Here is a 13,214-nt window from a genome sequence, read left to right as displayed (position 1 = left end):
CTCTCAAGATCTGGAGTGCTCTAAGTGAATTGAAAACTATGGAGATCAGAGCAAATAATGCTCCATTACACAGCTCCCTGAATCCCTGCAACCTCCCTTGGCAGAGTTTTCTGCTTTGGAGCACCATAATTCCTCCATTTGAGCAATCTGAGCCTCATCCACATAAGAAATTTCAATACCAACTTGCCCCCATCATGTTTTTCAGATCCATAACCTGGGCATGATGCTCAGAAAGGCAGTGGTGCCACAGAGTGACTCTGGTACAGAAATGCATTTACAGAAAGACCATTCAGACCATTAAACATCACTTGTACTCTCCTTTTCATCAGGAAAAGTCAACTTCCTAATTCCAGAGTGTTCTGCCAGTTGCATGCAGGAACTGCAGATCCTCTCTCTCCTCATTCTCACCCCTTGCTCCCACTTTGCAGTGATAATGCAGTTTTTTGAATGGTTTCGGGGTTTATTCCATGCTTTAATGTGGAGTTTCAAATCATCTAACAGATGGCATTGTCATCATTTTTCCTTCCCCACAGAATGAAAATGAACAAACACTTGACATTTCCAATATGTCTTCATCTAATGCAAGAATTTTTAGAAGCCGTGGAATAGTGATAATCTGCTTTGCCTTAGATGGCCAGAATTGTTAAATGTGTCCTAAAAATCCTACATTTCCCATGTGACTGTGTGGAAAATGGGGATATAACCACACAATCATCATGGTTATGTCCTGCACCACGAGCTCTGTCCAGGGCAGAGCAGGAACATGGAATGCCAGAGCAGCTGTGCAGTGAGGGGGGAAGGTTCATTAGAGAGATGAGCTCGAGCTGCTCCAGCACTTAGAAATCAGCTCACATTTACAAACCCACAGCAGATGCATCGTTTGGCAAAAGAGTTCTGCAGTCAGTAATTTGCCATTCATCAGGGATTGCCTCTTAAATCTGGGATCCAAGCTAGGGTGCAGATGACATAGGAGGATAAATTTAGACAGGGCTGAAAACAATTATTTTGATTAAACCTCCAGCCAATGAGAGTGATAGTCTTCCTATTCCTCCCCTTCTCCCTCACTTACCCCTCTGTGGTGAAGGAGGAGATTGTGTGAGTTTAACCTCTCTTCCTTTTCCCAGCAGGGGATGTTTGGATGGAGCTTTTGCTGCTGCACACTCTCCAGTGGAGCAGAGAGGGTATTTGGATGGAACATGCTGCCTTGCTTCCATGTTAGTGTTGGAAAAGGTGCTGGGAGGGAACTATTGAAGTTTTGTTTACCTCAAAAGGAGAGACTGTATCTATTAAAGTAAAAAATTGCTTTTTTCCTTGGCCTCTCCTGCCACTGGGGCAACTCCTTGGGCTGGATGAGTTGATTCTGCTGGGAAGTCTTTGTGAAGTTGTTGCCTGGCTCATAAACTTGGTCATTCCAGCCTCTCACAGCTTTGGCATTAATGTTTCACAGTCTTTGAAACTCTTTGTCCAATCTAACATGGATGTGTAGGAAGAGTAATGCTAACTACTCTTTTAAAAAACATCAACAAAAGCATCATTTAACCACTCTGAGCTATTTTATTAGAAATAAAATGATCTTAATCTTGGCTGGCAATCTTGTGCCCACTAGGCCTTGGCTTGCTCTTATCATAAACAGCTCTGGTTTAAAATTATAAGAATAATATAGAGGTAAATTGCCACTTTTTCAAATTAATTTTAATGAATAATAGTTTCCTTTGGGAATATCATGGAATCACAGGATGGTTTGGGTTGAAAGGAACTTAAAGCCCATCCAGTACCACCCCTGCCATGGGCAGGGACACCTTCCACTATCCCAGGCTGCTCCAAGCCCCATCCAGCCTGGCCTTGGGTGCTGCCAGGGATCCAGGGGCAGCCACAGCTGCTCTGGGCACCCTGTGCCAGGGCCTGCCCACCCTGCCAGGCAACAATTCCTTCCCAATATCCCATCCATGTGCCCTTCCTCTGTGGAAGTTCGTCACCACTGTCACTGCAGGCTGGATTATGTGGCTGCCTTGAAGTTATCTTGTGTGGCAAGCACATTTCTCTCTCTCTCTCAGGTTTTTTCATAGAGGTGCACAGAGAGAAGAAAGAGAAAACAATTTCTATTTCTGCTCCTTGTTTTTCCCATGTGGAATGTGTTTGGAGAATTGTTTACCTGGGGTGATTGCTTGATTGGATTCTGGTGAGGATTGTTTGAGCCTGGTGGCCAATCCAATCCACCTGTGGCTGCACTCTCAGAGAGGGTCACGAGTTGAGTTAGAGATATAGTTAGAACAAGTAGGTTTGTAGTTTGAATATCTTCCTTTATATAGTATATTAATGTATTTTAGCATAGTTACAGTGGGGAGATCATTCAGCCTTCTGAGGTGGAGTTGGACATCATAATTTCTTCCCATTGGGTTTGCCTGCATTTTACAACAGTCTTGCAATTCCTTTTTCCTCATTTCCCTGCGGTGTGGATTTGGGCAGAGGTCACTCCTTGGCTGCTCACTGTGGTTGCTGCTCCTCCTTGCACTGTTGTTGTGTGAGCGTGGAGGAAAAAAGGCCAGAGCTGGGGATGGAGGCTGGTTGGGAAACTGAGCTGAAGGGCTGCAACTTGTAATGACATAAACTATAGTTGCAAAATAAAATAGCAAGAATTTGGGAATAGGAAATTTTATCTTATTTACTGTTTGGTAATTGCTGGCACTTGACTGCAATCAGCTGCTGTCTCTGAGTGGCAGCACAATTCCAGCCAGAGCAACCAAAAATAGCCCAGCATTTGAGTAATTTTAGGCTTTTTATAACCTAATACTTCACAAATAAAAGCCAGTGTAACATGGGCAGATTGAACTCTCCTCTGCAGACTGGGGTAAACTGGGCAGTGCTGTGGGAAGCCATACCCAGAAAGCACCAGTTGTATCTCAGCTATTCTTGCCCAGAATTAAATTGGATTAGCTCCTTTTTTGTTCATTAGTCTTAATATTTCAGAAGTTATACAAGCTCTACACTTAGTTTCTTGTTGGGGTGAGGAGGCTGGCAGAGGGAGGAGAGGGAAGGTCCAGCCTTCACCAAAACTTCAGTCAGAAAGAACCTTAATGAGTAAACTTCCCTGATTTTGATCAGAAAACCTGCTGGGCCAAGGAAGATTGGAATAGTTGGAGATTTCCTGCTGAAACATTACTTATAGATCCTGTTTATGTCATTAGCTCTTAAATTACCTCCTCTCATTGATCCCCACACCCTTGTTGAGGGAAGAGGGAAGAATCCTTTCTCCAACACAGGGTATAGGGGAAGGTCACTTTTCCCTCATGGTCCCAGAGTTTCTTTCAATCCCAATCCTCAGGGGATTTCAGTGGAAGGGTCAAAACCCTGAGGAATTCTGTTGGCACCCCAGGACTACAGCAACATGAATGAATACAGATCTGCAGCATCACACACGTTTGCATGGCTGTTTTGCCTTTATTACTAATTTACAGTTTTATTTGGTACCGAAACACTGGGTGACACAGTAGAGCTGCTTTAGTTTGATTCCTTGTTAAACCATTTTAAGAAGTTGTCTGTTTTGAGGACCAGCACAAAAGTCAAGCTACATTAACTTGTCAAGTGGATTAGTCGTGAAACACACTTTTGGACATTTTAATTCAGAATTAAAGTGACCCTAATTGGATTTAGCTTACTTTGCTTTCAGAGTAAATTCAGGTAAATCAAGTTAAGGTTCATTCAGTGTAGTGGTGTGGGCAGAAATCCTCATTATGGGCTACATGAGGCCAGGTTGGATGGGGCTTGGAGCAGCCTGGTCCAGTGGAAGTTGTCCCTGCCTGTGGGAGGGGTGGAAGAAGATGACTTTTAAGGCCCCTTCCAAGCCAAACCCTTCCATGATTCTGTGATGGTAACTATCAAGGAGCAGTACTGGAGAATCTTTGGGATTTTAGGGATTTGCTGCTTGATTTACCAAAGAAATGCCAGGGGCATCAAGTTGAATATAGATAGGAAGAAGAAGACAGCCAATAATTACATCTGCAGCATCTGTCGAAGGACAAAAAAACTACAAGTCCACAGTTCAAGACTGAAGTTGTGTTTTGAACAGTTCTTTTAAAGGAGAGGGAATTTGCATCCTAAATAACCAACTATCAATGCTGAAGTAAAGAAAGGAGGTGAGTTCCCTTAACTGTGACCTCATCTCTGAAATGAGGGATGTTAGGTGAAGCAGAAAATAATGAGTTTTCACACTGTCAGGCTTGTTTGAGGGCTTTTCAGTGATTAAAAAAAAACCCAAAAACCCAAACACTGAGTCTTGAATACAGAATAAATTCAATCACACTTTTACAGCTGTGACTGTGTAACCTTCCATTCACCAGGCAGTGTGTGACTAAATGAGGACCCAGGTGACAGCTGTCCAAGAAAACCTGCAGTGCTCAGGCAGGTGTCACTGATGGAACAACCTGGCTTTTATGGCTCATTCTCCCTCTTTGATAAATGCTCTCTGGGTGTTAAATGCCCCTCCTGTGATGGCAATGAATATAATTAATTCCTGATGATGAATATACTTCCAGTAATCCAAGTGACTTTCATTTTCATGCTGTCTTTTTTTTGGACAGGAAGCCTCTTTTTTGCCAGCTATTGACACGTTGCCTGGATCCTACAGTGTGCAAAAGGAGGTGCTGCTGATGACCATTTGGCTGGCAAGCTGTGGCCAAGTGGCCATGGATCAGTGTGAGGGGCAGGTGCCTGACAAGGTGCTGGGAGCAGCCAACATCTACCTGGCCCTGGTGACCTGGCTGCTGTCCCTGGTGAGTGCAGTGACCTGGCACAAAAGGCTCTGGGGGGTGAGGGCTGTGTTTGGACCTCCAGTGAATGCATAACCACTCTTGAAATCTCCTTTTTTTTCCCTCAAGAGCTACAAAACAGTGGCTGAACAAAGTGGAAATTATGTTCTAACTCACCTCAGAGTCTGTAAATAAAAGTCTCGCTGGAGTCAGTGGAGCTGGGTTGTGGCTGGAGTTTATGAAGAAGTGAAAAATTGTTGAGCCAGATTTTCAATTGCTGAAAGTGACTGCTGGGTGTTAGGCTTTGTCCTTAGCAATGGACACAGGCTCCTGGTTTTCACTGTTGTAGATAAGAACAGACCCTTCCTGACAGTCGAGAGTGCTATGAACAAGTGAGGAGCTGCCTTAATTGTCCTTTGGTTCACGTGTTTTCCTCCTCTAAAGAAACCACCCCATCCTCTCTCTTTCCCATCCATATTACCCTTTATTCCCAAGAGAAAACAGTGTATTTTTCCTCCCCAATGTATATTTTTCCTTCCCACTCTGCTCAGTGGCCTTATTCTTTTCCCTGGGAGAGACTGGGATACCAATACTGATCCACACAGTCAAGGTAGATTTCATCCTGAGCAGCCAGGCTTTTAAATCACTTAAACTCCCCTTAAACACAATTAATTGTTAATGATGTTCGTGCTTGCATTAAAACATTGTTAACATTCTTTAGTGTTAGTTCAGTGCTAATGAAAGTTGCCACTGGAACAGCCCTGCATCCTGAATTTTCCGTTCAGACTCATTGGCTTGTGACCAGCTGCAGTGTGAACTCTCTTCCCTTGTGTTATTCCCATAAAAAAAAACCAACTGAGCTCTGACTTGCAGCAGTTCTCTCTGAGCCTGAAAGGCTACAAGGGTACCTCAGCTTCCAGGGCTGTGTCACTCTGCTGGGTGTAGGCTCAGATGTTCAGATGGATTCTGTGCCCAAGAAAAACTGGGGTAAAATCCACCAATTTATTCTACACAGGCTCTGAAATTGCTGTTGGATAGCAATGAAGAAGGTTGCATTTCTTTCACTGAAAGAATTGGAAATGTTGAGGCATTTTTAGACCAAGTTCTCATCTGGTAATCCATGCAATTCCATGGACTGGCTTGTGTAAATCAGCATATCCTTACTGATTCCAGTGGAGATGTGCTGGATGCTGCCAGCTGGGAGCAGTGGTCCCTTGGATGGTGCAGAATCCCTCATGGGAATCCAAAGCAGGGGAGGACTTGGTGCTGGTGTTTTGAGTGATCCAGCTGAGCTGTGCAGCAGTTTGAAAATCCAACCTGGCCCTGTGTTAAAAGCATGTTTTTAAAGGCCTTTATCTCCCTGTAAATGCAGTAAATAGAGCTGATAATGCACCTAGAGACTGGTGATGGTATAAACCAGGAAAACAAGACCTGGAGTTTCTGCATCCACCAGAGGCCTGGGAGGGAATTACAGTCCTGTAGCTCAGACTTGCCTTTCTCCCCATCCAGAGCATGTTCTGGATCACGTACCTCTGCTTTTCCTTTCTCCTGGCTTTGCTGATTCCCTGTGTCTGGCTTTCCCAGAGTTTTCTGCCCCTTTTCACCAGATGCCCTGGACATTTTGCAGCATTCCAGTGCCTTTCCAGGCTGTTTCAAGTGTCTTTCCTTTCTCTTTTCCAACTTATGATCAAGATTTTAATGTATTTTGCATGCTAAAGTAGATTATGTTTTATCTGACTTTGAGCAACCTAAAGAGTCTGTCCTTCTGGAACCTTCTCCCTGGATTTAAACTGATATTCACAATAATAATTTATGTCTTGGGGTTGCAGAAGTCACTTTTTACTCTTTTTGCTTTAATTCAGACCTATAAACTGGAAAATAGAATGTTTGCCTCCCACACACATGTGCACAAAAAAATCCATGAAAAAGAAATTACCTCAGCCCAACTAAAAGGGGATTCACAGGATGGGGATTGAGGGGGTTTGGGCTATTAATTTGGGCTTCTTGGGGAAGCCTGCAGCAGCCCCTTAGCATGGCATCATCCCCTTGCACTGATTTGTAGCTGAGATTGGATTGATCTCAGTGTCACTGGTAAAGGCACACAGGTGCTGCTGTGACAGGAACATTCTGGACAGCCTTGGCAGGGGCTCTGTGCTCACCCTGCTGGACCAGGGAAATAATGGGAATTCCTGCTTCCACATAGTGAAACTGGTGGAAGTCAGAGCTTGCAAGTCCTCATTGTGAAAATAAATCCTATGGCTTATCAAAAGCAATGTGTTATTCCTATTTAATTTGGTCTTTATTGATTTTTCTACTGGCTAAACCACAGCTAATCTACTAATCAAAGCAGAGTTCTCCCTGGGTTGTTGTGGGGCTCTACTCAGAAGCAACAGAGCAAGATAAAGGGCTTTTTTTTCAGTCCATCTAAAATGGAATTATGTTCCAATGGATTTCCAGGTGCCTCCTGTGAAGAGGAAGGATGGCCCCAAGGTTCCATTTGAGGTGGTGGGGCTGCAGCAGGCCTGGAGAGAGGAAGGCTTGGCCCTCTACGCCTGCCTGGTGGCACCAGAGGAACCTTCAGCCCAGAGCTGCCCCCAGACCCACGAGTCAGGAGTGAGTAGCAGCATTTACACCTGGTAGTTGTGCAAGCACTGCTCAGCACTGAGCAGCAGGCCTGGATGTGCCAATTCAAGCAGTGGAAGAGCTGCCCAGACTGGGATGGGGGACAGAAGGATTGCTTACAGCTGATTGCCAGCCCAAGCTCTCCTCAGTTAGGTTACGGCATTTAGGCTTCTAATTGGGATAGCTTGAATTTTAACATCTGTGTTGTCTCACCCTTCACATGAGACTGAAAATAGAACAAAAGTTTTTAAAACACCTCTCAGTTGCCCCATCATTGAATCAGAAAAGGGCATAATCTAACAATGTTGCATTTATGTTATGTGCAGACCAGAAATCAGCTCTCTGTGGCATCATTTTTTGTAAATTGCTCATTAGCTGTAACCTCACACTGCAGAAATTTAGCTGGATTTGGAGGAGACACATCTTTTGGCACCTATTCTGGTTTCTCCTCCTTTATTTTAACCATGTGAAGAGTGTGGCACAGGAGGAGGAATTAGTTTTATTTGACTGCCAGGAGCTGAGGCCTGAAAGCAGGACATAAGCCTGTGCCCTCAATTTTGGTGGGCCCCAGAGCCTGAGCTGTGCAATAAAACTGGAAGGTCTTCCACACAGGCTGGAAATTTAGCACATGCAGGTGGCACATGTGATATAAGACATGATACGAACTCCTGTCCTGAGCACAGAGCTCTGAAATTGCAGCTCTGGGCTCTGCTGTGTTGGTTCTGTCCTTCTCAGAGCTGATTTGATACAGGCTGAAGCATCTTGTACCTCTTTTCTTTTTTGGAGACAGTTTTTTAGGTAGTATTGCCACTCTTGCCTGGTGTCAATACCTGTTTTACCTGAGCAGTGTGGGTGACTCTTGCTGGGCAGTGTGGCCAGGTGGATGTGGGGAACAACAATCCCTGTGTCTCCCAGATCTTCTGAGAGCCACTTGCTTGAGTAACTGTCCTGTGGCTGAGGAACCTTTGAGGTGCTGCCCTGTGCTCTGCTGAGGCTGCTGAGTTCCTCTCAGGTGGCTCAAAGCAGCTTCAGTGAGCTGATAGTGGATTTTCTACTCTGGTTTTGCCTGCTTCATCCCCAGGTTTCTGTACTAGACCTGCTGGCCACACCATGGGGAGCCTAAATGGATCAGGATGTGTGAACATGTTTTTAAAACACACTTCATCATCCCCTTCACTTGCAGCTGCTGCCTGGGAGCAGCAAAGATTGAATTTCTCATGTTGTATCACAAAACCTGGAGTTTCACAGCTGTGGCTCCAGTGCACATGAAAATAAATAATGGATGCTGGCACCAAATGTCATGATTAAAACACTACCAAAAAAGCCCAGCCCAAAACAATGAGCAGCTTTTCCACTAGTGATTGAGCAGCCCTGGGCAGAGGCTGATGAGACCAGGCTCTGCTGGACTGGACAAGGATTTGGTGTTGGCTCCTGCCCAAGGCAGCTGAATTCAAGGTGTTTCCTCTGCGGAGCAAAGTGGATGGAGGGGCAGAGCCTGACCTGCTCTCTGCTGGTTCCAGCTGAGGGCTTGGCCAAAGCACCAAAATTATTGAGCACTGATTATGCTCAAAATATTTCCTCAGGGTTACAGAACTGAATGAACTTCTGGAGCTGTGGGCTCAGGCTGCCCTGAGTGTTTGGTTGGAGCTGGGAAGGGTTAAATCACAACCTGGTGGAACAAACTGTGCAGTTTTCCCAGTCCTTCTCATGGAATCACAGAGTGGTTTGGATTGGAAGGGGCCATTCAAGTCCAAATCCCTGCAAGAAGATGGGACACCTAATGTGAGAAATTAATTTGTAGAGAATTCTTAAAGTACATTTTATCTAAAGGACGTTAGGCACTGGGCTAAAACTCTTAAAAGGCATTTCTCAGTATACAACTTGCTTATTTATATTCATTGGTGATGCAATAGCAATAGCTATTGTTGGTTTTGGTTGAATTACCATTGGAGCATTGTAAGTAAGAGCTAAAATCATCAGCTCTTCATTACAATTTGCTGAGATGATAGTTGGAAAAACTGAAAGTCTAAGAATTCTATTACTGTCATTGTCTATAATTAGAAAGTCTTGTCTTTGTTGTAAAGTATTAGTAGCTCTTGTGGGAATGCATTCATGGTAAAAGTCTTTTAAAAAATATATTAATTTGGAAGCTGCCAGTTCACATTGTGAACTAGCCTAATCCAACTATCCCAGGCTGCTCCAAGCCCTGTCCAGGACACTGCCAGGGATCCAGGGGCAGCCACAGCTGCTCTGGGCACCCTGTGCCAGGGCCTGCCCACCCTGATCATAAAAACTTCTGAGCTCAGCTCCATTGCACAGCAGTGACATTTCAGGGGTTGGGGAAGCACTTCCAAGCAGGACTTAGGTTTCCTGTCCCTCATTAGAGGCTCTTTGTGGTAACACTGACTTGTGTCAATCTTTCTCTCCTGGGGCATTTGCAGAGCTGCTGCAGAGATCAGAGCTGGGAGGAACAACACAAGTTGGGATGTCAGCCCCAGCAGAGACAAGGAAAATGACAGCAAGTCTCTCCCTGATCCTGCCCTTGGGCAGCTTCAGCTGCTGTGGAGAGAAATGTGGAATTTATTCTTCACACTGCAGCCCTCACTCTCTCACTGTCCTGTCAATGGGCAAGTTTTCAGTGGCTGAATTGAAAAAATCCTGTTGGGGCACTTACTGGTTCTTGTTCCAGTTGTCTCCTGTGGGCACAAAAAGACACTTTTCAGGGCTTGCCTTTAAAATATGATTGGTGCATTTGTTGCATCTGTTTGCTATAAGAATTTAGGGAGACCTTAAGTTACTTTTTTTTTGGATTATGCAAAAAAGACCAGGTATCTGTAAATGTTAACTATGATGACAAATGATATTTTAATACTAATGTGGAGAGCCCAGAGTCCATTTCCAGCCCCAGAAGGGGGCTCTGAGCCATCAATTTTTTAAATTACTGGCCACTTCACTGTCATCTGTGTATCTTTTATTATTTTTATCACATTCTGATTCTCTGCCCCAAGGTCTAATAGTTATAAATAGAATTATAATAGTGGCTTCTCCAGGCAAAAGCTCCTGTTCTTTACACATCAAGAAGTCTTTTGGCTTATTCAACTGGGATGGCATCTATTCCTATATCCAGTGGTTCTGCTATGTTCCCTCTCATTTTTATCAATTTTTCTGGGGGGTAGTTTAAGGTGATTTTATTTCTGTCCTCCTCCAAACAGCTGCTAGAAGTGAGGCAGTTTTTAACATCCCTGTCTGGTCTTGTTTTCTTGTCAGAAAAAAAGCCAAAACACCTCCTGTAATCTCTGTGTGCTGAGAGACAGGCTGCAGTCCCATGTCTGATGGGAATTAGATTTGTACATGGGAATTAGATTTCTACAGCCTCTGCTCTGTAGGAATCTGCCGGGCATTCCCTGTTATCCCACTGGCTCTGTGTGCAGCTCTGGGGCTCCTCTCTGCCCCTCCATCACTTCATTCTCTGGAGGCTCAGAGGAGCTCCCAGTCTCTGTCCTTTGATTTGGGGTTTTCTTCCTTGAGCTTCACTTTTCAGCTGCAGTAATCACAGAGTGATGGAATATCCTGAGTGGGGAGGGACCCCCAGGGATCATCCAGGGCAGCCCCTGGCCCTGCACAGACACCCCAACAATCCCACCCTGGGCATCCCTGAGATCATTGTCCAAGCACTCCTGGAGCTCTGGCAGCCTCAGGGCTGTGCCCATTCCCTGGGGAGCCTGGGCAGTGCCCAGCACCCTCTGGGGGAAGAACCTTTCCCAAAATCCAGCCTGACCCTGCGCTGGCCCAGCTCCAGCCATTCCCTGTCCCTGTCCCAGAGACTGGAGCTGCCCCTCGGGAGGAGCTGCAGCCCCCCCTGAGCTCTGCCCTCAGTCTCCTTCTCCAGCTGAACAATCCAAGTGCCCTCAGCTGCTCCTCAGACCCTTCCCCATGCCCATGTCCCTCCTTTGGGCACTCCCCAACAGCTTCAGATCCTTCTGATATTGTGGCACCCACAACTGCCCCAGATCTGAGGTGAGGCTGCACCAGTTCCTTCGCTTCCCTCTGAGTAACTGGTAGAGAGAAGATGCTCTGCACAGTTGTTGAGTCTGTTAATTTCTAATTAGGTCTCCTTGAGGTCACTGGTTTTATTCTCTGAAAGTCCTGCTAATTAAGAATCAACCTGAAGAATAATGAGGCTTAGAGGGGAGGTTAAATGATGGAAAACTGTTGTTTAGCAGTGCAGAATTCAATATTAATGTATCAGTATTAATATTAGCCTAAATCTTAAAGAAAAAACCAGAATGGTGGGGATTTTTTCTGCCCAATTACAAGATACCACCTAAACCCAAGAAGAAGAAGGAAGAAGAACTCAAGACAACACCCTATATCCTCCATCTTGAACCCATCTATAACATACTAAAAGTCCTAAAACCTGAATTTCTCACCCATGTGACACACTACGCTATTATCCACAATCTATTTCACACTTTTGTGGTTTCTAGTTTACCTTGAGGCTTTGGAAGTTTTCCCCATGAATGAAGGTCAAAGTCAGTGCTCCCCTGGGGGTCAGGACACACCAGAGCAGACAGAGAAATGTTCCTGGTGCCCTGGGTTTCCACAGGCACTAACAACTGTTTTCATTTCTATCCCTAAGAAAGTCTTTGGAAGTTAATATTTCATTGTATTGGGCTGGTTGATGGTCCTGTTTCTGGGCTTTTCTCCCCCTCTGAGTGTGGTGGGATCTGCTTTGGAGCAGGGTTTGTGAGCTGATGGATGGCATGAGGGTGCAGGGTGTCACACCAGGGGTTGGTTTGGAGAATCTGAGGGCAGCTGTGTGGAACTGGGGTCTGGGATGGCTGTGGATAGAGGAGGAGCTGCTGAAGGTGCAAGGTACAGACTGGGTTTCTGAAACCATCACCAAAGCTTTTTAACACTGTCTCTTTGCAGACTGCAGAACATCTCCAGGGAAAATCCAGCTTTTACCAGAAGATTTCTGCATTTCTGACCTCTACATGGCTTCCAGATCTTATTTGGTGGAGAGGTGAACTGGCCAGTCATTTCCAAAACCAGCTGTGCCCACTTCTTCCTGCAATTCCCTCTGTCCTGCTCAGTAGCATCACTGCTGTTAATCCTGACCCTCAGGTACTATACACAAATGCTTGGACTTCTGGTTATTTTTTGATCAAGTCCAGTAAAAGTTGTTTTTCCAGTGTTAACAGATATTCTCATTTGCTTTAGCAGAGGATTTAAACAGAATTTGAACACAAATGCTTCTAATATTAGAATATTCTGTGATTCAGTTCTGTGATTTTAATATCTGTGGATTTCCAGGGAAGTGTGTGAGCTACAAGGACACAGCACCTCTCCAAATCAAGTGCTTCCAATCTCTTGCCTGCCTGGAAATGTCTGCAGGAGCACTCACTGCTGTCTAGAAGCAGAATAATAATTAACCTTTCACTTCTGTCAGATTAGCAAGTGCTCCATAACAAATATTCCACCGAATGAAATGTTACAAGAATTCCTTATACTAATTGGGGGAATTTATTCCTTGAGGCATCCAATGCTGCTTTTAGGCCTTTACCAGCCTTTCCTACCTTGGTGTAAATACTTAAAGTGGGTTTTCAAACTGATTTCTATACCTTTTGAGGGAATGTTTTGTTTATTTCTTTCCCACAGCAGCACCAGCCTTTGGACAATTGTGGTCTTTTCCCAATATTTTTAGACGAACAAAACCCTTGACACACAATTCCAGGGAATGGCAAAGCCTGCAATTCTTGTTCACAATGAAGTTTTAATTTTGAAAATTATGTAGCATGAGAACTTTTCTGCCATTTCAACCAGATTTGGGGATTACTATGACTC

General features: G+C 44.7%; 1 protein-coding gene across 6 annotated transcripts in view; it reads left to right on the top strand.

The window, feature by feature from the left end:
• The window catches only part of DNAAF8 (dynein axonemal assembly factor 8), a 103,585-nt gene that overhangs the window by 24,825 nt on the left and 65,546 nt on the right, over positions 1 to 13,214 (top strand). For all 6 annotated transcript variants that reach the window (XM_053992513.1, XM_053992510.1, XM_053992514.1 and 3 more), the window contains 3 exons: positions 4,578 to 4,769; positions 7,203 to 7,358; positions 12,300 to 12,494. In XM_053992513.1, coding sequence (XP_053848488.1) covers positions 4,578 to 4,769; positions 7,203 to 7,358; positions 12,300 to 12,494 — 543 coding nt within the window. The remainder of the gene's footprint in view (positions 1 to 4,577; positions 4,770 to 7,202; positions 7,359 to 12,299; positions 12,495 to 13,214) is intronic.

This window comes from Vidua macroura, chromosome 16 (genome assembly GCF_024509145.1).
Source record: "Vidua macroura isolate BioBank_ID:100142 chromosome 16, ASM2450914v1, whole genome shotgun sequence".
Taxonomy (NCBI): domain Eukaryota; kingdom Metazoa; phylum Chordata; class Aves; order Passeriformes; family Viduidae; genus Vidua; species Vidua macroura.
This window is presented reverse-complemented; position numbering and strand designations above follow the sequence as displayed.